The following is a 26,873-nucleotide window of genomic DNA, read 5'->3' on the forward strand; positions in this document are numbered from 1 at the left end:
ACCTGGTTAAAGCAAATACTGCAAATATACAACTCCTTCAATCTCACTTTGCCCCTAGTCTACCCAGGCGCCAGGCACAAAAAGTTCCGAAGTGACAGGTGTCTTGAGGGAGGCAGTATCAGTAGACTCGCCAACATCCTCCTCGCCAGCTTCTGCCTCGATGGTGGCCTCGGTGGGAGTGCCGACAATCTCGGCAGCCATTCCCTCCACCTGCGTATCCACCATGACCAAGGTCGCGGTGACTTGGACGGCAGCACGCCCAACAGCCTCCACCGACATCCTGCCCACCGCACTGGTGGAGTATCTCGAAGCAACGGCGGGCTCCTCCTCTTCCACCTCCTCCATGATGGGGTCGATGGTATTTATGTTCTTATTCCAAGAACTGGGATAAGACAAGCTATTCGCCGGCCCGGAATTAGAGGAGGCCTCCGCCATCTCCGAGTGTAGCATCCGACGGGGGACACCAAGCATCGCGTCGGTGGTGGCCTGCATACTGCCATCGTCCCAACCGCCGCCGTAAAACCCGGTATCTCGGATCCTATTCCGTCCGCATTAGTATCCTGCACTGTGGAGAAGATAGGGCGGAGAACTTACACCGGCAAGATGTAATCTTGATTCTGGGCCTTTCCTTTGCCCTTGTCTACACCAAGCTTGGTGATGTTGTCTCTCGGAGTTTCGGGGGACGATGGGGGGCGGCTGAGGGCAGGCTGTTGCGAGATGTCGCCTCCCTTAACGGCACATGACTGTGCTTCGCAGGGAGAAAGAGGGGGTGCGGAACCGGTACGCTGAAGAGGGTTCTTCTTCTTTTTGCGCAGATTGAGAGATGAGAACAGGCGGGCAAAGGAGTATTGTTTGCGGTGTGTGTTGGGGTTGGCGTTTGCCTCACCGGTGTCGGTGGTAGCGGAGGTGGAGGTGGTGGCAGGGGGAACTGCCGGCTTCTTCTTTCGGAGGAAGTGGTGGGATATTCGATACGGGAAGCGACGGTCATCGGGTGTGGTGGGAGGCGCCATCTTCGGGATGACGTAGATGCCGAAGTGTTGGTTGTCGGTTGGCGAGACGGCAGGTGGTTGGTGCGGAGGATGTTGCTCGGAAGGATCAAGTAGAAGACGATGACGGCAGTGGTTGTGGACAACAAAGCTTTCGGTTGAGCTAGCTTCTTAACTTTATTGATGGTGAAAGTAAAGAGGAGAAGGTTAAGATTCGAGGAAGATTGATTTTAGGGAGGATGAAGCTTGAACTGGAGGTGTCGCTCGAGTTGAAGCTCGAGTTGAAGCCCGAGTTGAAGCCCGAAGTTCTTTGTTCCGGCCGTACCAGGTGTCTGCAGGGCTGTGTGAATTGGTCTGTAAATTCCTGCTTTCCTGTACAGATGCCAATGTCTCAGGTGGTGAAGTATCGGGGGGTGGCGAGGCGGATTTATGGATTGAGTTATGGACAGAACGCGTGGGGGATCTGAAATCCTTCAAAGGTTCCATGGCACTATCTCTAGAGAAAAGTTTGATTCATCATGCTCGTTGAATGGTTCAAAAGAATATCCATAGTCCATCACTGATTCTAGAGGAAATCCATCCGAAGATATTACAACTGAAACCATGATCTTCATCCGGCCATTATTCCTCCCTCAACCCGATGATGCATCGAAAAAAACAAAGCCCCATTATCTTCCACGCCATGAGTAAACCTTCAACACCGATAGTTTACCATTTGCCCATCTTCGACAGTCCATTCAGATTCACAACCGCATATCCCAGCACCAACACCACAATGGTGGTAATAACACCCCATTTGTTGAATTCAGTCCTCGGAAATCTTCAATTATTGGTTAAGTACTTCAGTACAGCCGGGAAGTATACACTCACCCTTCGAGTCTCATAGTGCTACTGTCGGACTGCAGTCTGGCTTCGTCGTGAAAGAGCGAGAGGAAAGCGAATGGCGAGGATGAGTGGGAGCGAGCCATGTTGATGTCGTTGAAGGTGTAGGCGGGAGGTGAGAGGAGGGAGGTGGACGGTGGGAGGTGGACGGTGGGAGGATCGAGGTATGTAGAAGTTTGGATGGAAGGAAAGAAGAGATTCCGAGCTTGATGAAGTTGATGGGAGGCAGAAAATTGCACATCATGAGCCCTTACTTGGCCGGAGGCACTTCCGCTTCGAAGGCTTATGTACTGCATTGGCTTGATTCAACTCGGTACATGTAACTACTACTCCGCACTCCCTTCGAGCGCAAGGTAGGTGTGTCGACATCTCATTTATGGCGGCGGCGTCAGAGATGAAGCATTCGATCTGCCAGTCGGCCATCTCTGCTCGTTCGCTGCGGAAGGAGGGGAAAGGAAATCCACATCGCAGGAAGGGGCAGTGGGGAGGAACCGCAGCGTGACTGCCATGATCTACCGAGGTCGAATCCATTGATGATTAAACAGAAAAGAAAAAAAAGCTCTCTGCTGAAGCGATGTTCGAAGTGCAATTCCCCACACAATACCAATGATGTCCGTTAAGCAACCGTGTCATACAAAATACCCTTCTGAGTGACACTTGAATTCTTTTCCGGTGAGTTGAACCGTGAATGTACATATGTCATAAGGAAGAGGGATGGAGTGCGGCACGGAAGTATTGACGTTGGACATACGGTTTGTAAGTACAAGAAGTACCTCATTAGGTTAGCCTCCGCGTACATAATACCTAAAATAACCAATCGTCTACTCCTCGCGAGATTGAGAAATAATAACCGTTCAGCTTTTGAGAATTGAGTTTGGAGATAGCTCAATCACCAGTGCGCATCATTCTGGACGAATTCCCGACATGGTCATGACATCTCACCCGCTAGCCCTGGACGGTGAATGGGGAAACAGAGTATTTATTGCGATGATCTGGATGTGTCGCAAGCAATCAACGATGAAACAAAAAGCAAAAGATCACCGCTACCTGGCTTCCCTACCGCTCCTAGTATGGCCATCTCATCACCTACTGTGGCATTCCGAAGGCCGAAATCACGGAGCTTCAGCTGACTCGGAAACATCTCTAGATCGGTCAGCACGGGGTGATTACTTATGCATATAGCGTGCGTGGTGCGCTTTTTCGAGGTGATGGGCGCATTGGTGCAATGTCCCCCCACTAGCGCCTGGTGAATGCCAAATATCGGCTTCGTCATCTTGCTTACCCATGTTTCCCGATCGTGTGTAAACAATGTTCTGTAAGAAGTCCTCAATTGAGAATTTTTCGGTCGGTCGGTAGGGACCAGGTGCCTTATCGCCGAAAGGCCATTTGCTTCACCGAAGGCCGTTTCTTCGCCGAAGGTTTCAAAGGATCAAAAAGATTGCACATATGTACATCTCGATTGGTTGTGCTTACAAGCAAGCAGACATGTCATTAGGGCCGTCTCCCTTCAATTCCAAATCAAATGATTGGGGAGTGCCGGAGGAGAATAGACTTGTGCGGACTCGTTAATCCCTCACTCGAGGCCGACTTGGGTAGGTGTACGTACGTGTTCCTTCAATGATTAATCCAGCACTGTCACCACCACCACCACTACTGCTACTATTACTACATACATCCGTCGTCGTCGTCGCTACCATTCCTGCCCTCGAGTCTCTTTACCTGTATATATAATGTATATACGCATATGCGCATCCCATACTACCCGTCGTTTCGAATTCCTTGGATGATGCAGACTCAGCCTGACAGGCACCATGCAGTTCGGTACGATACACCAGTAAGCCAGAAACACCCGTCCGTTTTGTTGTCATTATTGTTTTAGATCTCCGAGTAGTCACCAGACCAGTTTTTGGCGTTTCATCGAGATCTCAGGGTGGGTAAGTACTCTGCCTATCTTATTGGATATCAGATTGTAGCAAACGAAACGAGCAAACTCTCGTATGGCGGACAGCAGCCCACCTTATCGATCACTAATACTTAATCCCCGTCTTTTGCATAGTGGTAATGCTGGTGGTGGTGGCCGATGATACTTATAAGTGTCCTAGAGCAGTCCGCCTCAACCTGAAACTTCTTCTAACCGGGCCATACTCTTGGTAGGCAGCTGTTTCCAGTTTCCGGTACGACCGCAACGTTTTTCGGCTCCCAAGCATCATGATTACTATTCTTCTCGGTCCCTGGAGTTTAGGGCAATGTGCAAGTTCGTTTCGCCTCCCCCCCTCCCCCCCTCCCTCCTCCCCCATCTCCCCTCCCCCTCCCCCTCCCGTGACCGCAGTTGCGTCTTCGATCCGAGCCGGAGCTGTTTTTAGAAACGGAAAGCTGATGGATGCCTGGGCCTTGGCCAGAGACGGCCAATGAACGGACGAGTTCTATTCCGGAACCTCGGTTGGACTATCGTTGGAACTTGGAACCGCCGAGCCGGTCCGCTGGGAATCTGGGATATGGTTTGTTTAAGCTTTTCTGCTGGCGTGGCCGCGTGGGCCCGATATTTAGGTACTTACTGGATGTCACCGTAAAGATTAGCCTGCGCACCTGGAGACCGAAGTTCGCTACAGTCCATCCTTGCCACGGCGGGCGTTCCTTTGCGTACATCATTGGGGGCGGTGGAGGGGGCGGGGGCGGGAGGGGATCTAGTGATAGGAAATACTAGTACAGCTGCCTGTCCGAATCCCCGCACAAAAGTTTTCCAAGACTAATACCGATGAGCAGAGAGTTAAAGATATCCACCTCCCACCTATCTATGTACGTATGTACTCGTACATTCCTCCAGTCTTTGTATGGCTCCACAGCGGCCCACAATAGATCTACGCGGCGGCGAAAGCACACACCACAATGCCCAAATATTGCCCAGCCATCATCCATCCACAGCACCTGACTGACTGACACAGTCAGTTTCCTTCGGCCGGATACCTATGTTAGTAAAAGTGAAAGTAAGTACCTAGCCGATGCAGCGACGCTGACCGCGCACGGGATTCCGTTTTACTTTTATTAATCTTTTTTTCCCTCGCGATCTGACCTCGCCAGCTTCCGCCGTGTACATCATACTGATGGCTCTGACGAATCCGCACAATCGCATAAGTCTGGGCACCGGCGGCTCCCAACGGGTTTTGTTTTCGGTCGAAGACTGAAAGACTCAAAGACTCAAAGACTCAAAGACTCAAAGCTTTTTCGCGTCACCGCTGATAAATTCGATTCGAACCTGAATAGTAATCCGAAAATGTTGTTGCTTACGCACGCCGTGCCGTTCGGTGCAAAAACTCGTTACTGTGTCTCGTTTCACCGACGGAAGCCTAGAGCTACCGTGGGCGATTGGGGTGGCGAATCGATGAGTGCTCGGTGCGGAACTCCGTCAGAGCTAAAGAGTCAAGAGTTAACACCATGATGATGATGTCCTTTCGCGTCGTCGTCGGCTTTGAGCGATGCGGATTTGGCGCCGGGGGCGGGCTCGAGATGCATAAGGCGACGCGGGCTGACATGCCCGCCAGGGCCGTGGCCGTGGCGGCCGCGGCGGTGGTGCAGTGGTGGTGGCAGTCGAGAATTAACCGCCCAACCATGCGACGCAGTCGGTAATTAAGCGCGAACTACGCTACTCTAATTGGCGTATGTAGCACTAGAATAGCCACCCCGGCAGCAACCACGTTACAACGATCCCATTGGTCTCCCTATGTTGGTATGCATACGGTATTACACAAGTCCGCGGAAGAGTGAACACAACGGTATTACGGTGTTACGGTATTACTGGGTCTCTATCTAGGCAGCATTCTCGGGATTACTCTACTCGGTCTCCGTTTCGGTTTCTGGCGAGGACGCTACGCAGCTGGTGGTTCATCACGATCACGGTCGTTACGAACACGGCAGTATACATGCCTCTCCTAGCCTTGGTACATAACGACGATGGATGTGCGCATATCTGCGGTCAATGGATATGGATACGGTATGATCATGGCATTCAATTTCTATTCATACAGCATCGCTTAACTCTACAGGTCTAATCATGGCTCCATCAAGCATCAAACACGCACAACAATCTCAACCCCCCCTTCCCCCCCAAACACACCAGAAGGTATCGCATAAACAAGTGAACGCCCCTCCAACGCCCCTCTGCGTCCAATCCCACTAGCTGACTTTTTACAGCTCAAAAGTAGCGCTCGTTATCAACGAGCCAACTGGAGAAAACACTGTCAGGTCAAGAATTACTATGCGGGGGATGCTTCCGTGTAGACTCACCGTCGTAGATGGCGGGGTAGATGATGTCCTATGGAAACAGCCGCCTGGAGCGCCTGCACACTGTCCCGGAAGTGGATGCGGCCCACGCTCATGGGCGAGACGTTTCCGAGGCTCATTGAAGCCTCTGCTCTCTATCCGTAGGGAACAATCGTAAGTTAGCATGCATGATCTGCTTCGTCTCTGCGGGGTAATGCCGCTGAACGTAGGATGAGAGGGGGGAGGGGGACTTACCTTCTCGAGTAGCTTGCCGGTCAGACAACCGCTGACACGGGCCGTCTCCACGGCACGGGCGAAGAAGTCCACCGCGGGCTGCAGGATCGCACGGGCTTCTACGTAGTCGGCGGTGTGCAGGCGGCGCTCAGCAGCGAGGTCGTCGTCTCGGCCGCCACTTTCCTGCTGGTGGATGCGCGCCAGCCAGAACTGGGCTTTGGACAGCCAAGCTTGTCCCAGGCCTGTGTTGCTCGCTTATCAGCCTTGCTCGTCGCACTGCACATGCGGTCCGCACGAGTGGGGAGGGGGAAGGGTGGTACAAACCCGTGAGCGCACCCACATGGTGCGGGTCAACACTGAGCACTCTGTTCCATTCCCTCTCGCACCAGGTGGTCACCTCCGGGACACCGCCGGAGTCGGGCTCGAAGTAAGCAAAGTATTGAACCTCGTCGAGAATCCACTGGGAGGAACGGAAACACTGTCAGCCACATGCACATCCAATCCACTAGGACAAAACAATGGGGGGCTGCATACGACTCGCTCAGGGATCCGCCGAGGATCGTGCATGATCCTGCTCTGGTCGACATAGGAAATGCACTGTTGTACCGCCGCAGTGCAGCTTCGCCAGTGCGAGGGATTGCTCTGGAGGGAACTGCGGACGTTTTGGAGGCCGGCTTTGGCACTGGCTACGAATTGTTCTGCCCGGGCGTCCATCTAGTATGCTTGTTCTGTTTCGTGTGGGATGCGGGTATATGGGAGAAGCTGGAAGGAGGAGGAGGAGAAGGAGGAGGAGGAGGGGTGAGTAGTAGTAGGCGGATGGGGAGGAGGAGGAGGAAGTGAACTTGAAAAAGACGATTCCCGAGGAGAGTGCCGGTGTCCTGCTGCTATATACGGCTTTTGGGGAATGAGGATAGCTGTGAGGAGTGAGATGACTGTAGCTGTGTTTCCCGGGAACTGGTTAGAACTAAAGGCTGACGATCTGGTTGTTTGAAGATATGTACAGAACCGAGGAGCTGGAGAGCCCCAATATATATGATCTTCAGGATGCTCAAGCTACAGAGGAAGTAGGGAAGCAAGCTAGGGAGGGCGGGAGGAATGGATGGTACACTGCCCCCCTCCCGCTCCCCCCCTTCTCCCTACACTAAGTCTGTACTCATCCTCCAATCGTCCTTCTGAGGAATCCTCATTGGTATCTCCAGAGTCCAGAGTCCAGACTTCCAACGACAAACTCCATTCACAAGCATGCTCGGGGCATATACAAAATCAAAAACTAGAACTAGGACGAGAACGGAGAAACAATCCAGCATCGTGGGCCAAAATCAAGGAAGTGGATATCACCAGCAAGGCTTCTCCGGATCTCCGCGCAGTGTTGTGGTGATGGAGGTGAGGCAAAAGTGCTCTTTTCATTTCCATCTTTTACTAATCTGTCACTGTGAGTAGTGGAGAGAGATAGGCAGCAGAGAAAGACGACAATAACAATAATCATCGTCATCATCATCATCCTATGCCCACCCCCCGGGCCCGGGCCCGGGCCCCGGAATCTGTTCGAGATACCTATCTGGTTAGAGGCCAGCGGTTGTTCAATGAACAAGCTGAAACATGAAGCTTGCGGCCATCCTGCAGCATTTGTCTTTTTGGTCTCCGCTAGATGTGATGATGATGTTGCTTAAGCGTCCATCTAGGTATTTGTGTAGGTAAGTAGATATGTAGGATGTTGGATCTCTCTGTCTCAGTCTGCCCTGCGAACAAGCGAGGGATAGGTATGCAGTAATAGTTGGTGGTAGTAAATAGCACTGGTGGGGTGTGGGATTTGACAAGCAGTTGATGTAGGATATTGTCATGCGTGCAAGGTAAGGCAGTTGTCCACGCCAGCGGTATACGATATCAATCGCTTGGCTTGCTATAGGCAAGGGAGTAGGCAGGTATGCGTGGGAGCTCGGAAGACGCGCAGTCGCAGCGGCGGCAGCATTCGTCGTGGGGAATCGGCCTCATTGGCTGCTGGGGAGATGGATAGGTGGGTGGCATGCATGTAGGTGGGGCGAACTTTATGGGACCGGGCCACCGGGTGTAGTTTTGGATGTCGACGGTGGCTTGCAATTGGATGGTGGGTGAGATCGGGAGCTCCCAGTGAGATGGGCCAGGCACCATGCGGGATGGGGTGCGGTGTGCATTGCGATTGTATTCTCGACACCACTATTTACTATTGCTTTGTAGCATGACATAGATAGGTACAGGTACATACGCACGGAGCTTATGGAGGAGCCCGGAGGGAGATCATCCAATGGATGGGATACAGGCGCCTGCTAGTATGGAAATCCTTCGAGTAGATGTGGTCTGGCATCTGGCATGGCCCCGGCCGGCCGCAGCGCAGCGTGTGATTTTTCTGCCACCCCTCACCTCCCACCCCTCCCCCCTCCGCAGCGCGCGGCGGCGGCACCCTCGGAAAATACTACCGACCGCAAGACTGGCAAGACTGAGTCATGTCTAGGATATCCACGACGTTGGCCGTTGGCGAGTGCTCACGGAGGACAAATGGGGGGAGGAGGAGGGAAGCCACCAGTAGGGCTCGAGGTCAGCAAACCTCCGCAGGCAGCCACTCCAGCAATGCCCTCTAAACATATGTACAGCTTCACTTGGCGAGTGACAAACGATAGGTACATGGCTGGGCACGACTAGCTTCCATTCCGTCCGATTACATACTCGGATACCACATCAGACGGCCGGATGTTCTGTTCTATTCTGATCCCCTCCCGCACCCTGTTCCAACAATCGAGATACGGGGAATTGCCACAGTTGAGCCATGTTCTGGGCGAGATCCAGATCCGCCATCGGGGCGGCGCGGGTATGTACGACTCCAGATAGTGGCTGGTTAATTCCCTCCCTCTGTCTATCTTGCTTATGTGTGGGCTCTGCGCAGTATAACTAACCGTTGCAGTTAGTGACTCTATGGGTTTCCGTCAGCAAGTAATTTGACCGGGGTTTGGAACGGGCATTCGGGCGTCAGCATGCACGTGGTCTGGCGTCAAACCTTGGAGCCGATCCATAGAGATTCGGAATTCCGTTCGAAACCTGGGATCCCAAAGTGCCCTATCCCACCTGCTCCCCCTGCTCCCTCTCATCCTCATCCTCCTCCTCATCCTCCCCGGCTAGGTAAGTCAGTCAGTCAGTCACGATCCATCCGAACCCGCTCCGAGTATTCTTTGTTGATTACTCTCATATTCCTCCATTGGCCCTACCTAAGCAGTTACTAGCAGATGGGTGCGCAGTGGGCTCACCGCCAAATCGTGAGAAATTGGGCTTGTTCGAGCTCCCATCCACTCGGCTATGTATAATGTATGGGCCATGTCATACTATACATACACGGATGCAGGCCGATTGGCGCCCAATACTTAGTTAACTACTGTACTGGAGGTATTTGTATACTCTACATAGGTGAGGATGATGCTCTACTCACTGTTCGTCGGAATAGCTATGCGGGAAGTGCACGCGGCCGACGGCCGGCGGCGGCGGTCAAGTGCCGAATCGTGTTTTGTGGCCGGCCGACGGGCGGAGTTCAAGAAGAAGAAGAATGGCTGATGATTAGAGAGTATGTACCTAGATACTTTGTAATGTCGTGATGTCGTGATGGCGGCGATGAGTCTAGATTTTGATACACAAGTACTCTACATACCTTCTTTCCTGTGGCCGATCTTGAGAGTTTCGCTTTTCGCTTTTCTTTTTCTGTTTTCCTTTTTTCCCTTTTTTCTTTTCTTTTCCGAAGATCTCGGATCCGCGCCCTCCCCGCGGCCTCGTAGCATGAAGTTTTTGCATGCCATGCGCTGACTGGGGTTCGACCGGAGGGAGCTCGCTAACCAACTTACAGCTTCATCACGGGGACTTTTGCGTGTACTCGGGTGTAAGGGTAAGTGCTGCCTCACCAGTTTTCCCCCCATACAGCTTAGCGTTTCCCCCTCATTCAACTTAGTCACAGCCCCTCACTCATTTGAATGTATCTGGCTTAGTGCGCTCCTAATATAGACTAGTAGTGAACTTGCGCATATAATTCGTAATGGTGGTGAGGCACCACTTATTGGCAGCTCCTGGTACGCTGGGGAATGGATATGAGCTCCGTGAGCCTGGAGGGCCAATCGAGTCGCGTGCCGCGCGTGGGGGATATTATGGGGCTGCCTCACCACGGTACCGGTACGAGGTACTCTAGGTATGATACTTGGGTATCAACATACAACCGATGATTGCAGTAGGTACCTATAACTGGGTAAAAAGGTGGGGTAGTATTTATGTCGTCGACATACCGGTAACATCCACGCATGATCGATTGTTTCTACATAAGGGACGTAGAGTACGGTACATGATGGACGCACGCTTCGGCAGCGTTGTTCGCGTCTCCAAAGTACCGGTATCTCTCCAGTAATTCTGGCGATGTCCTCTACTCTACTATGCACACACTCGTTCTCCAATCCTTGATTCTTGTCTGCAGTTCCGGTAATGGACTCGGTACAGGACTCGGTACAGCACCCCCGTCGCCCTCGGCTCACCGCCTAGTCACGCAACAATACAATACGATAACCCATCACCCAAGCTCTATACCTTAGTACATCCCTCGACTCGCCTCTCCTTCGCCCTCGTTCACAGCTCATACATAGCCCACAGGCTTCCACCTAGGTTCCAGAAACGCGGCGAAACATAACCGAGTGACACATTGTGACACATCATGTCTCACGAATCCCGCGCCTTCCAGAACACTCGTTTCCGGCTGGTGAGTAGCAGCCGAGAATGGCAGGATAGGAGTTCTGCCCTGTCCGTGGTCTGCGGGGGGGGACGTGTAGTTGAACTTGCGCAGCTGGGAGTCTCCTTGCAATTTGCAAGGCTGCACCCACGTGCCACCAGGCGCGCTAGGCGCCTACGCCTCCTGTGCCGTATGCTGGAATATCAGGCTGGAGTCTGGAAGACGGCTCCACGTCCACGTGGATGATGGGAAACTTGTCGGCTCGGCTCCGTGAAACTAGGTCGGATCGAGTTGAGGCAAGTATTCATTATTGGTGACTCGGCCTTCGGCGGAATCATTGACCTCGGGAGCCGTACGACATTTTTCCTAGTGTGCATTGGGCTAGGTATGATACCGTGGTGGTTGAGCACGTGTGTCTCTATGTAGAATCCAGATAACATCGAAACACTCTCCTCTCTTCTCTCCTCACGTCTCTTCTCTCCTCTCCTCTCCTCTCCTCACCACTCCTCTCCTCTCCAATCGCCCTACATAAATAGTCTGCCCGCTACCGTTCCGCTGGTGTTTGAGGCGCAGCACAATCACATCCGCAGGCCGCTCTAGAGTCTAGCGTGCTCCTGTCCAATCTTCAGTCGTGCTCTAGCTGTTTATTTGCCCCAGTTCCTTCGCCGTCTCCATCTCGCCCATCCCCCTTCGTGACAATTATTCCACGGCACGGGGGAGAAAGAGAATATCTTGCCACATTCGAACCGCAACACCTTGCTTGCTCCTACCTTACTCTATACCCTGGCCACCCCCAGTGCCAACCCACCAACCCATTAACCCGCCTGTCAGCGAATCCCTGTGGCCGCATAAGTTACCCAGGTCCCATCTCATCTCCTCGGAATTGTGGATACTATAATTACACAACTATACCCACCGTTTTGAATCTTTTGACTGAGCGTTGGCTGCTGTGCTATGTTGCAAGGTGCAAGTTGCAACTTCCACCTTCTCCGTCCGCGTAGATATCCTGTCTGTCGCGGTTTGTGATAGAAATAATTTGTATGTAGAGAGTAGGCACTGTGGACGAGAGCTCCCTCCCTGCCATCTTGATTCTCGATTCTCGATTCTCCCAGACAAAGTACGGCACGGTACTGGGTAGTAACTAACCGAGTATAAAAACATGTGATGCTCCGGGCCGCTGCTTTTGCCAATCAGTACTTGAACGTCCCGTACGGATCATCATCATCATCTCGGCGGTGTCTTACCTAGATGCTCGTGATCGGTATTTAGACGATCCCGAAGCCCCCCTTGTGCTAACCAGTAGTACACTTCCAATTCGACCCGGCCCCGGTGCCCACGTTGTGAACTTGTGATGTCCAAAATTACTGCAGCATTCCCGTCCAATCGGGATAACCACGGTCCACGGGCTCGCGGCTGGCTTGTGCGAATGGCCGTCGTCCACGCAGAGCGGGGTACCTTCCTAGGCATTACCGAGATCGCGCGTGGGGTTCGGGTTCTCGGGGAGGGACATGACATGTGGTAGTGGGCTCTGCCGGCGGCATAGGTAGGGCGTAGGACATCGATGGTGAAATATCCGAGCTGGAACAGGAACATGGGCGGCAGTGTCTTTGTACCTGTGTAGACGCTCAGCTCCTCCTCCTCCTCCTCCTCCTCCTCCTCGAAGTGCAACCGCAAGGTGACGCCGATGACGATCTTGGATGGAATTTGTAGATACCGTATTCGCTGCAGCCCGTCGACGGTACTCGGGTACTTCCTCGGGGTACATAGGCTTTGTGCTGGCAAGTTTCCGGCATGTCAAATGGTACTCTAGGTACTCTAGGCTCGTCACGACAAGCTCGCCAATAGTTAACTGGGGAGAGGTGGGTGCGGACGCTGCTGCTGCTGGTGTCGTGCACCTGTTGACGTAGCTAGAGGCGCAGCAGCAGCAGCTGGTCCACCAGTGGCAGACTGGCAGTTGCCATGGCTGTGATGGTGCAGACGACGTGCTGTAGACAAGTTTCTGTGCGAGCGAAGGCGGACAGAAGCAAGAAACACGAATGCCGCCCGCAAAGTTATCGACAGCTCTAGACTCTAATAGAGCTTCGGAGGCTTTCTTTAACCCTAGCCGTCCCCCCCTCCCCAATCCCATTCTCCATTTACCTGCCAGGGCGCACTCTCCTCGCCTCTCCCTCGACATACTCCACACGTACTACTATATCATAGTATACAAACCATTTCCCCCCCAAAGCCCGCCGGCATTCGTCAGCTTCCATTTCCGGTCCCCCTTTCGATCGATTTCAGGGTCCCCCTGAAGTTGTATTACTTTCGACTTGACGCCTGCATACGGTAACTACCATACCGTACTACTCCATAGTAGATTTCCACCGAGACCCCACGGCACACTTCCAGAGCGCGAATCCACGTGAACGACCACCGCCCCCCGTTGGTCGATACAAATCCCCCGGGACTCGGGTCTGGACGCTTCCTGTCTTCCCCAACCGTTTATGTCCGCCTCAGACCGTCTTCCACACCACCACTACCACTGCAACTACCACCACCACCACCGGAATCTGCCAGTTTCGAGCTCTTGAGCGACATCACCGACTGCATTCACTGCACCCACTGCACCCACTGCACCTTCTGCACCAACAGCGCCGACATCTACGACAAACTTCGACACCCAGCCACTCCTTCATTGCAAAGTCGCCCGGTCGATGGTTCATGTCATACACGTCTAATATATCCTCTTCCTCGCCGTCGCCACCGTTGCCGTCGTCGCCGTTATCGCCACCGTCAGCCTCATGGAGTCGATAGTCTTCGCCAATTCGCCGCTCGCCGAATACCTCGAAGGTCCGTCTCCTTCACATTTCCTCCGTCGCGCGCAGGCCAGGATCTCGCAGACAGCTTACAGAATATTCACACTATCAGGGAGCGGCCAAAATGATGCGGACTGGGGAATTGAGCCGCTTGTGGACGAATCTTCGGACGAATCGGATTCTGCCACATGCTTTGCTCCGCCATCAAACGTGAGATCGAGGATCAGCTACAAGGGGTTGCGACCGTTGAGGATGAGTCAATACGGCTCAGGCAGACAAGCCAGGTTCCTCGAGCTCTTCTCGGTATAACCTTCACCCGCTCCATCTGTCCGTTCTCCTGCTTCTCCCCCCCATTCCCTCCGGACATACCGTCCGGGCGCGGGGGCGCGCGGCGCGCGCATGGTGCATGATGAGACTAACGGTCAGCTGGTGCTCGAGCAGAGAACGGTCGATTCGCGTCTGGGCCGTAGCGAGAATGCCCGCTTCCTCGAGCGATTCCGTTACATCATCATAGCTTCGCAACTGCTGAACGGGCACGTCAATGTTTCACACTACGATCGAAGCCAGGAACATCTCTTCTCCGAAGACGATCACAAAGCGGCAATCTTCGGAATCCCCACAACCACGAGGGCGCGGTTTTGGGTTGGAAGTGGAGGGTTCGTGCTGGCGTCGTCGCTCGTGCTGTCGTGGATATTCCGCGGACACAGTGGCGATGGAGTCTTCAGCAAGGGACGGGCTGTGATTGCCGTCATAATAACCGTGGTCGTGGGCATTTTCTTGTTCACCCGCGCCAGAAGGAAGTGGCTGCGATCCTTGAGACTCAAGGCTGTGGAATTCGCGGCGGTCTTTGTGGAGAACAGCCAAACATTCGACACCTTGGCATCGAATGCCGTCACGTTGATTCAAGAAGTCGAGTTAGTGTCAAGGGGATACCGATTGTAAGCAAGGCAGACTGGCTTCCCACACACACGGGTTTTGGGGGGCGGCATACTAATCGATGCCTTAGAAGTCTTCCCCTACCGCCGATCACCCGCCTGGAACGTGACAATAAGACGAGGCGGTGTGCGAGACTGCGCAAGTCGGTGTTGTCAGCACTTAGCATGGCTATACCTCCCCACAACCGTGCATGCATCTCTCTTCGCCACCTCGTGCAGGAGATGGACTTGGAGAAGTACTACGACATGTACGATATCCAATTGGCCGATGTGGAGGAAGCGGAGCTCGGGTTCGAAAACAACGAAGACATGGGCGATCTGGAGAGTCTGAAGGCGCTCAAGACACTGCTCCACCGCCTGCATACGATCCGGAGGGTATTCCTCTGTTCCCTGCTGGCGATCGATGCCGACGGCGGATACTCGGATTACACACGCTGGGGATTGGCTGTGGAGCAGCTGAGAAGTCTTGGAAATCTTATTGCAGAGCTTGCCGGAGAACTCAGGAAGATTCTGGCCGAGGAAGAACGTGAGTAACATGCACGGTCGAACGGGGGTCTTTGCAGGGGGGAGGGAGGGGGTTCCATGCTGACGACATCTAGAATTCACCTCTCCCACGAGCCCAATTACAAATACTCCGTTGTCACCGGAAAGCGAAAAGTGTCGAGGTCAGCTGAGAAAACTGAACTCGCTTTCGCAAGCTCTGCGAGGGCTGCAAGCAAAGATGCACGTCCTCCGCGAAGAGTCGGATCGCACCCTTCAGGAATCTTCGGATCTGAGCGATTTCGGTCGGGACCTGCTCTCGCACTACGATTCCATCGGTGCCGATCTCCGAGGTCTGGTCGATGAATGGGAGAACGCTCGGTCGTACCTTTCCATGAGTGTGGACAGGAACTCCCCCCGCAACTCCAGGTCGCCGGATTCAATCGACGGGACGACGTTGGTCGGAGATACACCGCGGAACTCGGGGCTCTTCGAGAAGGGCGGGAGCTGGGCTGATGCGGCGGGGCTGGGACTCTTTTCGCAGACCGAAGAGAGCGAGCAAGAGCAGGACACGGAGGAAGTGTACGAAGCAATTGCCGAGCCGCCTTCGCGGCCGCGAAGCTTTATGACTCGCGATGAAAGAATCAGGAAAGTCCAAGAGGAACGGACGAAAATGGCGGAGCGGAGAAAAACAATGGACACTACACAGGCGTTGCAGAGAGAGCTACAAGCTGTGCTGATCAACCGACCCACGCCGAAACGACGATACACGGCCGGCCGGAATTACAGCTGAGGGGACGAAAATGGACTGCCGGAGAGGGGGCTATGCCACTCGACGGAATGCCTTGACGATTTTCCTTGCGTTTTTTTATTTATTTATCCATTTCCTAAACTTTCTCAATTCGTCGTATTTCTCTTCATTTTAGGCGTCTTTTTTCTTTCTTTTTTCTTCGTTTCTTGAACTGCTAATTGCCCAAGCTCGATCGTGACCAGACTGATCTGGCCATACTTTACATACATTCGGACACTCGTTTTACTGTTGCTTTCCGCTTCGTTTCATTTCATTTGGTCTTCGGTTTGCGAAGCAGGCGTTTTTGGGGATCATACCATACCATACTACATGCAGTATACAGTTTGTTGCGCCCGTTTTTTTCTCTTTATTCCTTGTCTTGTCAATCGATACTTGGACTTGGACTTGGACTTGTACGCTGAACCCTTTTTGCCTTTCATATTTTTCTGCTTTTTGTGTTTAGGAGGATCTTTTTTTTTGTTTTTGCTGGGTGCTACCTACTCAGGTGGACGGGTCGGGATCGGGGTCGGCTGGGTGGGGTTGGTGGGGTGAGGCTGGTGGGGTGGGTGGGCTGGTGAGTCGGGTCGGGTCGGTTGGGTGAACAGTGACTGTGACGTGATATAGAATAATGAATGGACTGGCTCTCAGAGGGTGGGAAGGAGAGGGGGGGGGGAGAAGAGGGAAGATGGACGGGGAGGGATGGGAGTGTAAAAGATGTTTGAGGTGGAAGGGTTGCACATATGAAGCCAATATTGAGGACTGAAGTTGAGGACTGAAGTTGAGGGCTCGAAGTTAATGAATGAACTCAAAGGAAAATAAAGCATGAAGCGCACATGCAAATGGACTTTGATTGCCGTGATGATTGCCATAATGATTGAAGATATAGATGGGATATATGAGGGATATAAGGGATATATAAGGGATATAAGGGATATATACCCATAAGGGCTTGCGAGTGACGGAGGTGTATTCTGTGGGTATTCTGTGGGTTCCCTGATGCCGTAGCCTTCCTTCCTTCCATCCATCCATATTGCTGATACATGTACGCATATGGACCGATACTGGTACTCATACTCGTCCATCATCCACGCCATCACCATTCACCATTGCTGATACATGCCCATATGTACTGGTACTCATACTCCCCACCCTCCCCACCACCACCACCACCCCCAATCACCACTGCTGTTTAATATGCGGCCAAACCACCCGCTCCCACAAGATCCGCCCATAATTCCGCACCAAAAAGTACGTCAAAACTCCACACACCATCACAATGCCAAAGTCCTCCTTCTTTGCCTGGTCCCCAGGGCGGTCATCAGCACTCTTTACATCCCACATCTCACTCCCACAAGGTAAAAGGGGACTTACCGGCGCCCTCGGCAGCGGGACGATATACTTCTTGTATTTCTCCTTGTCCTCCTTCCTCTCCCTTCTTTCCCTCCGTCTCTGCCTCCTCTCCAACTTCCTCGCCGACGCAGCGGCGGCGGCGGCGGCGGCAGCGGCGGTAGAAACGCCCTCCGCCTCCGTCAGCGCGTACACACTGTACTCGTCCGAGTCTACGTAGGTACAGTACGCGGCGTAGTCGGGGTCCTCGGACTCGTCGTTGTAGGCGAAGTCCTCGTCGTCCTCGGAGGAGGTGGGGGGGGAGGGGGGGGAGGGGGGGGAGTTATAGTTGTAGTTGTTGTAGTTGTAGTTGTCGTTGTAGTTGTCGTCGTCGTCGTCGGTGGAGGTGGAGAGGGAGGAGGAGGAGGAGCCAGAGGAGGAGGAGGGGTAGTACCGCTCACCTCCGCCGCCGCCGCTGCCTCGGTCTTTTCTGTGGCTGCCTTTTGCGTAGCCGCCGCTGTTGTACTCGCCGCTGTTGTACTCGCCGCTGTTGTAGTCGGCTCGTTTACGGCCGCCTCCGCCGCCGCCTCCGCCGCCCTCACCGCCGCTTCTGAGTCGTGGCGACGAGGAGGAGGACGCGCTGTATAGCAGGAAGGCTTCGTAGTCGGGTGAGGGCGGGCGGCGGGGCATGGTTGTGGTTTGTCGGGTGAGGTTGTGGGGGTTTATTGTGGAGGAAGAGCGGGAGTAGGAGCAGCGGGAAGAGCGGGAGGAGTATTAGGAGCGGGAAGAGCGGGAGCGGGGGAATGATGAGAAGGTGAAGGTGGTCGGCTGGAAAAGTACAGCACCAGTACAGCACATCACCAGCACAGTACGTATGCTTGGGCGGGGCCGCTATAATCTGCCAGTGCTGATTGGGGGGTTATGCTGGCCAATCGTGGGGTTACGCTGGCCAATCGTGGGGCTGGCCGCTGGCGGATCACGAGGGCGTTGGGTTGCATGTTGCATGTTGCGATTGCGATTGCGATTGAGATTAAGGATATGGTATGGGGGGATCATGTGGGTGGGGGTGCGGATAGACGGTACGCACGTCCACCGACCAGACCGGAAGGATCGAAGGATCGAAGGATGGCAGCGGCGGCGGCGTCGTCGGGTAAAGTACTCTACGCCATGTCGAGACTCGAGCTCGAATGTCCTCTCCCAGAGCTCTAGGTGCCAGATCAGAGCTATGGAGTGAAGCTACAGCTATGTACAGCTCGGGCTCGTGCTCGGGCTCCTCAAAGTCCCCGTAGCTCGAGTCCCCCCCTTCCCTCCTTTCCGCCCAACCCCGCAGCCCGCTACTCTACGGCAACACCCTGCATCCCCCCCCTTCCCCGCCCCCGGTCCCCGCCCCCAGTCCCCGCCCCGCCCCCAGGCCGCTACGTACCCCAACTAGCTCGGAATTCCTGCATGTCCCGCACTGAGCTGGATAGAAAAGAGTAGAGTATGGTAGGAAGATGGATCAGAAACCTCACTGGAATAGTTACCTAGCCGTCGGTGACCGCGCACGGCCGTGGAATGTGAGACGGTGGGCGGGGATGGGGCCAGCCAATAATGCCGCCGCTGTGCCGTCTTCGGGCTCGGGCTCGGGCTGGATGCCGGCCCGGGCCGCTTTGTGTTTGGGTATTGGATGATTGGCCACGCACGCTGGCTGGCTGGCTGGGTCCGGTAAAGAGGGTACATAGAGTACAGGTGTCGAGTACCTAAAGCGGCGGGCGTGAAGTCCTCCTGCGCAGTCCCCCCTTCGAGAAGGCGGGGCCGGAGCCGAAATGGTACATGATGATTAGTATGCTCGCGAGGCCGGTGTTGTTTTTTGGCTGACATCGGATTATCCGGCCACCGATCATCGATTCGGTTTAATCGATCTCAGACCGGGCCCGGATGATCGCGTCATACGTGATCACCCACAGCTACTGCGAGCGAGAGAAAGAGGCGATCCCCCGTCATGTCATCGTCGATGCCAAACATCGGTCTGTTTGTCGTTTCTCCCAGACTTCAAAATTGCTTATCTAATGAGAGCGCCTATTCGTCCGCGAGGAAACTAGATATTGCTGCTCTCGAGCTGTGAAATATGGAACTGCGAATTATCGACTCTCTCCCTCTCTCTCTCTCTCTTCCTCTCTCTCTCTCGCAATCGATCGACTGCTTGCGGTTGTGTCCCGATGCAATTGTGCAACAATGGCTAATGCATTCGTCGGCGTCGTCGCTGCGCTGCATTCCGCCATTGCGGCCGGTCACAGCTGAACGTCCGATTAATGCAAGCTCAAGAGCCTCCTCCGAGCTGTAACCAGCAACGTCTCGCATTGATCGGAACAAGAAACCTTCCCTCCTCCTCCTTCTCTTCCTCGTCCTACTCCTCGTCCTACTCCTACTCCTACTCCTACACCTACTCCTACACCTACTCCTACACCTACTCCTACACCTACTCCTCCTCACTGCCTTCTCCCCCCACCCCACCCCTCCCCCCACGCACACACAATTCCACAGCCCTCTCCTTCCTTCGTCCCCATAGACAAACACTCTCCACTCCCCCCACGTAAAAATAAACATGGATTCAAAGCCGACGATCACGAGCCCGGGAGCGACACCCACGCTCCCGCTCAATCCCACTAGAACCGCGTCCTCACCGATCCGCACACGAGTCGACATGTCCATGGACGCGCTAATGTCCACCACGACTTCGTCGCCGGCCGGTACCTCAATCACCACGACCACCTACTCCACCACGCCTCGCACCGCGATATCACTCCCGCCGCCGCCACCACCACCGTCTGCCAACTACCTTTACCTCCAGGGCCCCTACGGCTCTCCCCCGCAGCTCCCAAGTCTATACCAACACTTCCCGCCCCCACCACCCGGCGGCGGTGTCGGAGGACCCGGACCCCTGTCGCGGCAACACCCGGTGGACCTAAGACGCGCTTCTCTTCCCACTTCCTCTGCAGAATACCATCACCAATACCAGCAACACTACCACCAGCAGCAACAGCACTACCAGCAGCAACAGCACTACCACCACCAACCTCCGCCGCCGCAGAAGCCATCATCGCTACTTCCCCCCCTCTCGCGTCAGCAGATGGCGTTCCCGCCACCGCAGCAGCAACACCAATCGCCACCGTACCAGTACCAGTCGCCGCCGCCGCAGCCCCAATTCCCCATGGCGCAACAACAACAACAGCAGCAGAGTCCTCCCCCACAGTCATACTCTCCCAGCCGCCAGCCGCCAGTATGTCCATATCCCACCATCCTCCTCCTACGCGTCCTTGACGCGCACGGCGCAAGCTAACCTCCATTCCAGTACCAGATGCAATACCAACAGGCCCCCGGCAAGCCGATACTGCAGCAATCACCACCGGTACAAACCCGCGCACCTCCGCCCCAGCAGCAGCAGCACGGCTACGCAGCGCACCCGTCGCCGCCGCAGCACGCCCCGATCTCGAAGCAGCCGTCGCCCGCGCCAGTCCCCGCCGTGGCTGCAAAGCAGATCCCGCCTGGTGGCGCGCCCGCAAGAAAGTTCCTGAACGAGAATGTCACGCCTGCCCTCCTGGAGGGAATGACCATGCTGGCACGTGAGCAGCCGAAAGAGCCCCTGCTGGCTCTGGCGAGGTTCCTGGAGGAGAAACATAAGGAACTGGCGAGTAACGATGATAAGGATGTTAAGATGGAGGATGCAAATGGTAGTGCGTAGGGGTGTTGTGGGCAGTGGATAGAGTTAGAGAAGGAAGTGGGATTTGGGTGCTCTTTGATTTGGCGTTCTGCAGAAGGGAAATACTGGAAATTTACACTTGAACAGGCATATCCGGTAGTTTTACTCGGTCATCTGATCATTACTGGTGTGGTTTTTCTGGGCGGGCTTGTACGATAATACAGCAATGAGCGCGATACAATTTGAGGGTCACATTCGGGACAAATAATCGGTCACATTCAACGAGGACGGGATCACAGTCTTGATTGATTTCTCCAGAAACAGAACATTGTGAAAACTACTTTTTATTCCCCAACACCTAATTAAGCAACAAGGGCAGAGGCAGTGGCGGACTCGCTGTGGGAAGCAGAGCATTAGCATCGCAAATATCGTCAACCGGGGGGAAAGAGGTGGGAAAACGTACAACTTCCAGGTGGGAGGAAGAACGCCGACCGACTTGTAGTAGCGGGACAGACGGTGGATACGCGACTCAATGAGAATAAGACGGAACTTGGAGTCCTTGTCCTTGCGGTTGCGCTCGAGGTGCTTGCGGACTGCAACGGCCTAACACGAAAAGTTAATATCTTCGCTTTCGTCCCCTCATACGCAGGCAAGAACGGAACGCACCTTCTTGATCAACATGTAGAGATCCTCAGGAATCTCGGGTGCAAGGCCTTATCGAATAAAAATCTCTCTGTCAGTCTATGAAACCAAGCAGAGGCATAACTGGTATGTTCGCTCATGGTCCGGCGCGGCGGTGGACCACGGCTCGAGTGGTGGAGGTAGAGGTGGAGTAGCTACCCTGTCCCTTCAAGATACGGAGGATCTTGTTTCCTATTCTTCTGTCAGCTTCGAGCACGATTTGATTCCTGGAGCGCAGGAGGAGGAGTAGCAGGCTGCATACCGGTGACAACCTTGACCTGGGCGATTCCGTGCGAGTCACGAAGTTCAACACCGATCTGCGAGGGCGTGGAACCCTTGCGCGCCAGACGGCAGATCTTCTCGGTGATCTGGTCGGGGGTGGTCTTGAGCCTGCGGGGTCGAGCGCGTCAATATCTCTTTCTTCCCACTCATCGCGCTTCATCCGTCGAGCGCGTCTCCTGGGTGGGCGGGGGGTAGAGTATCCGTACCAGCTCGGGGGAATACGCGAGTAGGGGATGGCGGAAGCCGAGATACCCTTTCCGTTGGAGTGAAGACGACCCATTGCGACTGATTTGCTGGTTTTCGGTGGTGTTGGAGGTGTCGGGGAGGGGTTCCGTAGTTTGTCGAGTCGGTTGTCGTGGGCTTCTAGCTGGCTGGCTGGTCACTTTTGGCGATACTTTGCCCAGTAGTGTGTGTGGATGCGCGGGGTGAACGGTTTGTGTGTGCGCGGAAGGGTTTGCCCTAACTTTTCGTGCAAGTCATGCAACTAGCGGCTGAGGAGGAAGAGCCGCACTGGACCCTAGGAAGAGCCGCACCGACTAACCCTCCCGCCAGAGGTTTTCGCCGCCCCAGCTACGTTAAAGCGCAGAAAAGTCTCTGCACTGCAAAACATCGCGTCCCCCCGACCACACAATTGATGCGGCATCACCAACCCCGCCGACGCCCGCGCCCGTGAACAAACAGTACGTCCTCTCTCTTCCCCCATCTCCCACACCCCCATACCCTTCCCCTTCCCCTTCCCCGCCCTGAATGATGATCCATTGCATATTTTGGCACCTCTTAACAGAGCTCCAACAAACGTTCTGTAGCCCTCGGGCTGCAGAACTGGAGCGAAGATTATACCGGACTTCTGACAACCTCCTTTTTCTCTCATGTCTATTCTTGCAAATAATCTCCGAGGGCATGGCTGATTATTGGAAAAGTGTAATAGTGTTGGTTATACGAAGGAATGGGCGATGTGACGAGCATAGTACTACATAGTACCGGCGCCGAGGATGATTTACCGAGGATGGGGATGGGGTTCTTCCCGAGGATGCTGAGCAGAGCTGAATATTGCCCGAGCGGATGTTGTGGCACGCACGCTCGGCGCTGACGATTCCGTCAGCAATGCATTGGGCATCGTGGTGTTGTGCACCCGATCCTCCATGCATGCCTGACGATGTTGAAAAGGTGCACTCGCGCAACCCAACCAGGCAATGCCGGGGTCTCGAGGAGCGCCGGTACAAACAAGGCCGACCGTTGTTGTCAACGGGTGAATCCATCTCGTCTCGACGGTGGATCTCGAACGGAACATTCCCTTGGGCCTTGGCGATCCATGGCGGAGATCCGGCAGGTGTTAAAACTTGGTGATGATGGTTTCTACATATAGCTTTAGCTTTAGAGTAGGAATACATTGATTTACACCTACACACATGTACTTGATCAAACGTACCCCACATTGCACAACCCCGAGTACATATATCCCTATCTAGCGACTATATTAGGTACATGATGTGCTGTTTCGGATTAACTTATCATGAGCCCCCCCCCCCCGTGTATCACTTGTTCTCACTCTGATCCACGAGGTGCATGTGAGATCTGAGACCTCACACAACACAGCACAACACCCGACTCGGCCAATCTGCCAATCTGCCGTTCGGAGAAAAAAACTCCAAACCCAATTCCGCGCGGGCGGAAGGGTGTATCAGAACTCCCTCAGCTCCCAGTGGTACGCCCCTTCCAGCCTGCTTCTGGAAGCTCCCATCATATCTGCACTCAACGGTCGGGTCGGAAACGGTGCAAAGCACGCGCATGCACGACATATATACAACCACATCATAGAGTTACAGAGTCACAAACAGCCTTAAACACATAGCAAAGGCCCACTGCGTACATACTTCTTACATACATACACCGCACCATATGTAACTGCTGGGGGGTGAGAGCGACCCCAGCACCGGCCCGAACCCACCATAGCCGCCGAGTGCACCCTGTACCTTGCCGCGTGCAGGCCAGGTATGTACATAGCCCAGGCTGTGTTTCCGATTTCGATTCCGTATCGCATGTACCTGTCTGGGAATACCAAACATTTAGAAATAAGAATAAGGTGATGATGGCGAATCTGGCGGATCTGGCGAGGCTGGGGGTGGATGGGGTGCGTGGAGTTTGGAGTCCGGACGCTGTTGCGCTGCGGCGTACCTAGTATGTTCACTGGATTCTGGACAATGCGCGGATGGCATGGAGCTGGTCTTGGAAGAAGCAAGAAGGAAGCAGCATGACTGGGCTGGAATGCGCGCCCACACACCTGCACACCCGCACACCCGCACGCATCGTACGCATGAGCGTTGTGGTATGTGGTATGCGCCACCTGCAACCTGCAATGTAAGCAGAAAGTGGAGGGTGCGGAGGATGTGGATCGTGTCATGCGTTCACGGGATGTCACTCGGCAGTGGCGTTTCATGCGGAGGATCGCATATTCTCCGGTAACTTTACCCAGCCCCGTGAAGCGGTTTCGACACATCCGTGATGGATCGACATGCGGAAAAGCTTAAGTGATGATCCGCTATCGACATGCTCCTGCCAGTGGGATGGGATGGGATGGGATGGGATGGGATGGGAGCAGCGGGCCGAATCCAGCTGGCTGGGCCGGACGAGGTGGTGTTGCGCGCGGGGGAAGGGCGGGAGGGGGAGGGGGGTTTCGGGTCGGAAACAAGTATGTCAGGTCGGGTCGGAGTGCTGGTGCTGTCACTGCTGTGCCACTGGACCACTGGAATGCTCGTAAGACGACGGACACGGACACGGACAGGTGCGAGAAACGTGTAGGTACATATCTGGTGCTTTCAGCCCCCCCAGGCAGCGATCTCCTTTTCACGGCGAGGTTGAGGTTGTACTGTGTAGGGGTGGGTGGAAGGATCGGGGGAGGGAGGGAGGGATGAAGGGAGGGAGAGAGGGATGGATGGAGGGATGGGCGGAGGAGGGGCACGGAGATGAAAACCAACAGCTTACAGGCTTCAGCCTTGAGTAACGTATGTATGATACATACCGATAGCTCCGTGGAAGGCGGTGAGCACCGAGGGGCGGCGGGGAAGATCAACAGTGGCATCGGAATCGGTACTTACCAACATGCTCGACAATTGTGAACTTGTAATCCTCATACGGGCCGGGGGTCGGCTGGGAGGAAAGAAGGAGATGGAGAGGAGGGGGATGAGAAGCTCGACCTTCGACCGCATTTCATATCCGTAGAACGAACCCCCTCCAACCCCACTTCGCCCACTCTGCCTCCTGGCCGTTGCATCGAAGCAGCAAATCACCGAAGCTACGAGACCTCACGGGACTTCGGAAGCATGCAAGCCACCCGCCCATCCGCCTGCCATACCTACATATGATCCACCAGTCGGACACAGTTCCTCACTTCCTCACTTTCCTTCAGGCTTGACAGACAGATATATCCCGACTCGCTCGCTCGCTCGCTTGTTGGAGACTGGACCGTAGTAGAAAGATCGACATAACCGGTAGGGGTGGTGAAGCAACTACCTATCGTTGTATGTAGACGTACCAAACGATTCATCTCTCCGCTCCTCCAGTCGATCCGCTATATGTACATAAATCTCCTAGAGGCTGGCGCTTAAGTTGGAGAAGTCCCCGGCTCGACTCCTCAATGTTAGAAGCTACCGTACTAGAGTGGCATACCATATAGTACGCCACCTATGAGCACGCCCACACACACATCCGACTCGTTTTACATAAGTAGGCAAGTAGATAGACAGGTAGGTATCCGTTCGCTTTGTAGGTATCGTACCAATTGTACCTATTGTATGACGACTTGTCCATTGCCCCCGGGCCCCAGGCCCCAGGTCAAAGGTCCAAGCAAATGGTTGGGCCGGCGCAACCCTGGGCTGGGAATATGTCAAGTCAAGTCCAGGTATCTACTCTGGGTACTCTAGGTAGAGTACTCTAGAGTAGGTGTGCTAATCTTCCATCAACCTACTTCCTAGGACGGGGATTCAATCCTTCCCTCCCCTTCGCTGCACGGTGTATATGCCGGATTCGGAGTGATATGGTAGGGTAGGGTTGCGGTTTTCAGACTTTCAGGGGAAGTTCGAGGGAGTCGAGGGAGGCGAGCGAGTTTTCATACATACATGGGAATATATTATATAGGAGAGATCTTACGGATCCAGAGTGAGTACCGGTATGTATATCGATTTTCCCTATTTCCTGTTTGGAGACCTCTCCTTTTGGAATCCTCACCCATCTACATAGAGTAGAGTAGCAGGCCAGTAGTTGCCTGAAGGAATCAGGCAGGACGGTATGCGTACGTACTATGTAGAGTACATACTAAGAAGGTAGGAGGTAAGTAGGTGAACGATGCTTTCTTCAGGCCTTGCGATGCTCAAAGTAATCCTAAATAAATCCTCGCCGCCGCCTCGTTGTGGCCACTGACCATGGCAGACTGGCAGTTGGGCAGTTGGGCCGGATGGCATCTTGAATACCGAGAGTAGAGTGCACATCAAATACCCCATCAACCCCCTGTAGAAAAAGTTCCCAATGTCTGTACTGGTACACCTTTACTACACACAAAGTTGTAGTAACCTCCTCACCCGCCGCCGCCCGTCATACTATGTAGTAGTAAGCATGCAGGTACTGCACTTCATTGCCATACCCACCCACCTACACACACCCACCCACCCACACACACCCTCCACACTCCATCCTTCGCGCGCAAAATGGGGGGTTTTTTTTGTTGATGTGAACAATTCCCGGGTAGCGACCACCACCATGCACCACCGTGCAGAAGTATGTGCGTACAATATGTGCGTTCAACTGTTGCATCGGAATTTCCATTG

The 26,873-nt window shown here is 54.2% G+C and overlaps 9 protein-coding genes across 9 annotated transcripts; 3 read left to right on the forward strand and 6 right to left on the reverse strand.

Annotated features, from left to right (window-relative positions):
• Nucleotides 1–35: 35 nt before the first annotated feature.
• Nucleotides 36–1,010, reverse strand: BZA05DRAFT_475912 (uncharacterized protein; the record flags this gene model as incomplete). Its single annotated transcript, XM_051488222.1, has 2 exons — nucleotides 36–538; nucleotides 595–1,010. The coding sequence occupies 2 exons, from the start codon at nucleotides 1,008–1,010 to the stop codon at nucleotides 55–57; spliced, it is 900 nt and encodes a 299-aa protein (XP_051337120.1). The 3' UTR covers nucleotides 36–54.
• Nucleotides 1,011–1,694: 684 nt separating this feature from the next.
• Nucleotides 1,695–1,954, reverse strand: BZA05DRAFT_447198 (uncharacterized protein; the record flags this gene model as incomplete). The annotated part of the gene is made up of 2 exons (XM_051487144.1): nucleotides 1,695–1,806; nucleotides 1,857–1,954. 2 exons carry the CDS (start codon nucleotides 1,952–1,954, stop codon nucleotides 1,695–1,697), a joined length of 210 nt encoding a protein of 69 aa, XP_051337121.1.
• A 3,767-nt stretch (nucleotides 1,955–5,721) lies between these two features.
• Nucleotides 5,722–7,073, reverse strand: BZA05DRAFT_475913 (uncharacterized protein; the record flags this gene model as incomplete). Its single annotated transcript, XM_051488223.1, has 6 exons — nucleotides 5,722–5,856; nucleotides 5,909–6,088; nucleotides 6,150–6,280; nucleotides 6,381–6,601; nucleotides 6,684–6,819; nucleotides 6,894–7,073. 5 exons carry the CDS (start codon nucleotides 7,071–7,073, stop codon nucleotides 6,058–6,060), a joined length of 699 nt encoding a protein of 232 aa, XP_051337122.1. The 3' UTR covers nucleotides 5,722–5,856; nucleotides 5,909–6,057.
• A 2,373-nt stretch (nucleotides 7,074–9,446) lies between these two features.
• BZA05DRAFT_420751 (uncharacterized protein) lies at nucleotides 9,447–11,446 on the reverse strand (the record flags this gene model as incomplete). The annotated part of the gene is made up of 12 exons (XM_051485661.1): nucleotides 9,447–9,505; nucleotides 9,596–9,681; nucleotides 9,814–9,828; nucleotides 9,962–9,998; nucleotides 10,030–10,061; nucleotides 10,220–10,247; nucleotides 10,583–10,604; nucleotides 10,652–10,680; nucleotides 10,721–10,772; nucleotides 11,080–11,226; nucleotides 11,264–11,361; nucleotides 11,428–11,446. The coding sequence occupies 12 exons, from the start codon at nucleotides 11,444–11,446 to the stop codon at nucleotides 9,447–9,449; spliced, it is 624 nt and encodes a 207-aa protein (XP_051337123.1).
• A 354-nt stretch (nucleotides 11,447–11,800) lies between these two features.
• On the reverse strand, nucleotides 11,801–12,743 carry BZA05DRAFT_405860 (uncharacterized protein). Its single transcript, XM_051484438.1, has 2 exons — nucleotides 12,330–12,743; nucleotides 11,801–12,262 (listed from the first exon to the last, which is right to left on the reverse strand). The coding sequence occupies exons 1-2, from the start codon at nucleotides 12,676–12,678 to the stop codon at nucleotides 11,955–11,957; spliced, it is 657 nt and encodes a 218-aa protein (XP_051337124.1). The 5' UTR covers nucleotides 12,679–12,743; the 3' UTR covers nucleotides 11,801–11,954.
• A 1,447-nt stretch (nucleotides 12,744–14,190) lies between these two features.
• On the forward strand, nucleotides 14,191–16,252 carry BZA05DRAFT_130191 (Mysoin-binding motif of peroxisomes-domain-containing protein). Its single transcript, XM_051478783.1, has 3 exons — nucleotides 14,191–14,818; nucleotides 14,887–15,341; nucleotides 15,415–16,252. Exons 1-3 carry the CDS (start codon nucleotides 14,280–14,282, stop codon nucleotides 16,086–16,088), a joined length of 1,668 nt encoding a protein of 555 aa, XP_051337125.1. The 5' UTR covers nucleotides 14,191–14,279; the 3' UTR covers nucleotides 16,089–16,252.
• Nucleotides 16,253–17,254: 1,002 nt separating this feature from the next.
• Nucleotides 17,255–17,741, forward strand: BZA05DRAFT_405868 (uncharacterized protein). The gene has a single exon (XM_051484439.1). It carries the CDS (start codon nucleotides 17,362–17,364, stop codon nucleotides 17,650–17,652), a length of 291 nt encoding a protein of 96 aa, XP_051337126.1. The 5' UTR covers nucleotides 17,255–17,361; the 3' UTR covers nucleotides 17,653–17,741.
• Nucleotides 17,742–20,748: 3,007 nt separating this feature from the next.
• Nucleotides 20,749–21,132, forward strand: BZA05DRAFT_341218 (uncharacterized protein; the record flags this gene model as incomplete). The annotated part of the gene is made up of 1 exon (XM_051480994.1): nucleotides 20,749–21,132. The coding sequence occupies one exon, from the start codon at nucleotides 20,749–20,751 to the stop codon at nucleotides 21,130–21,132; it is 384 nt and encodes a 127-aa protein (XP_051337127.1).
• Nucleotides 21,133–21,367: 235 nt separating this feature from the next.
• On the reverse strand, nucleotides 21,368–22,442 carry BZA05DRAFT_405873 (40S ribosomal protein S13). Its single transcript, XM_051484440.1, has 6 exons — nucleotides 22,260–22,442; nucleotides 22,034–22,161; nucleotides 21,931–21,963; nucleotides 21,757–21,803; nucleotides 21,554–21,693; nucleotides 21,368–21,486 (listed from the first exon to the last, which is right to left on the reverse strand). Exons 1-6 carry the CDS (start codon nucleotides 22,331–22,333, stop codon nucleotides 21,453–21,455), a joined length of 456 nt encoding a protein of 151 aa, XP_051337128.1. The 5' UTR covers nucleotides 22,334–22,442; the 3' UTR covers nucleotides 21,368–21,452.
• Nucleotides 22,443–26,873: the final 4,431 nt, after the last annotated feature.

The sequence above is a fragment of the Tricharina praecox genome, assembly GCF_024521635.1.
Source record: "Tricharina praecox strain CBS 144465 chromosome Unknown BZA05scaffold_22, whole genome shotgun sequence".
NCBI lineage: Eukaryota > Fungi > Ascomycota > Pezizomycetes > Pezizales > Pyronemataceae > Tricharina > Tricharina praecox.

What these genes read in the sequence shown, in the direction of transcription:
- BZA05DRAFT_405860 (XM_051484438.1), bottom strand. Translation starts at nt 12,678, where the DNA reads ATGTTCCTGTTCCAGCTCGGATATTTCACCATCGATGTCCTACGCCCT. An exon ending in TACCGATCACGAGCATCTAG is followed by an intron (nt 12,263 to 12,329) that starts GTAAGACACCGC and finishes TGGCAAAAGCAG; the next exon opens with CGGCCCGGAGCATCACATGT.
- BZA05DRAFT_130191 (XM_051478783.1), top strand. Translation starts at nt 14,280, where the DNA reads ATGGTGCATGATGAGACTAACGGTCAGCTGGTGCTCGAGCAGAGAACG. An exon ending in GTGTCAAGGGGATACCGATT is followed by an intron (nt 14,819 to 14,886) that starts GTAAGCAAGGCA and finishes TCGATGCCTTAG; the next exon opens with AAGTCTTCCCCTACCGCCGA. An exon ending in GATTCTGGCCGAGGAAGAAC is followed by an intron (nt 15,342 to 15,414) that starts GTGAGTAACATG and finishes GACGACATCTAG; the next exon opens with AATTCACCTCTCCCACGAGC.
- BZA05DRAFT_405868 (XM_051484439.1), top strand. Translation starts at nt 17,362, where the DNA reads ATGCCAAAGTCCTCCTTCTTTGCCTGGTCCCCAGGGCGGTCATCAGCA.
- BZA05DRAFT_405873 (XM_051484440.1), bottom strand. Translation starts at nt 22,333, where the DNA reads ATGGGTCGTCTTCACTCCAACGGAAAGGGTATCTCGGCTTCCGCCATC. An exon ending in CCGTATCTTGAAGGGACAGG is followed by an intron (nt 21,804 to 21,930) that starts GTAGCTACTCCA and finishes TTATTCGATAAG; the next exon opens with GCCTTGCACCCGAGATTCCT. An exon ending in TCTACATGTTGATCAAGAAG is followed by an intron (nt 21,694 to 21,756) that starts GTGCGTTCCGTT and finishes TTTTCGTGTTAG; the next exon opens with GCCGTTGCAGTCCGCAAGCA.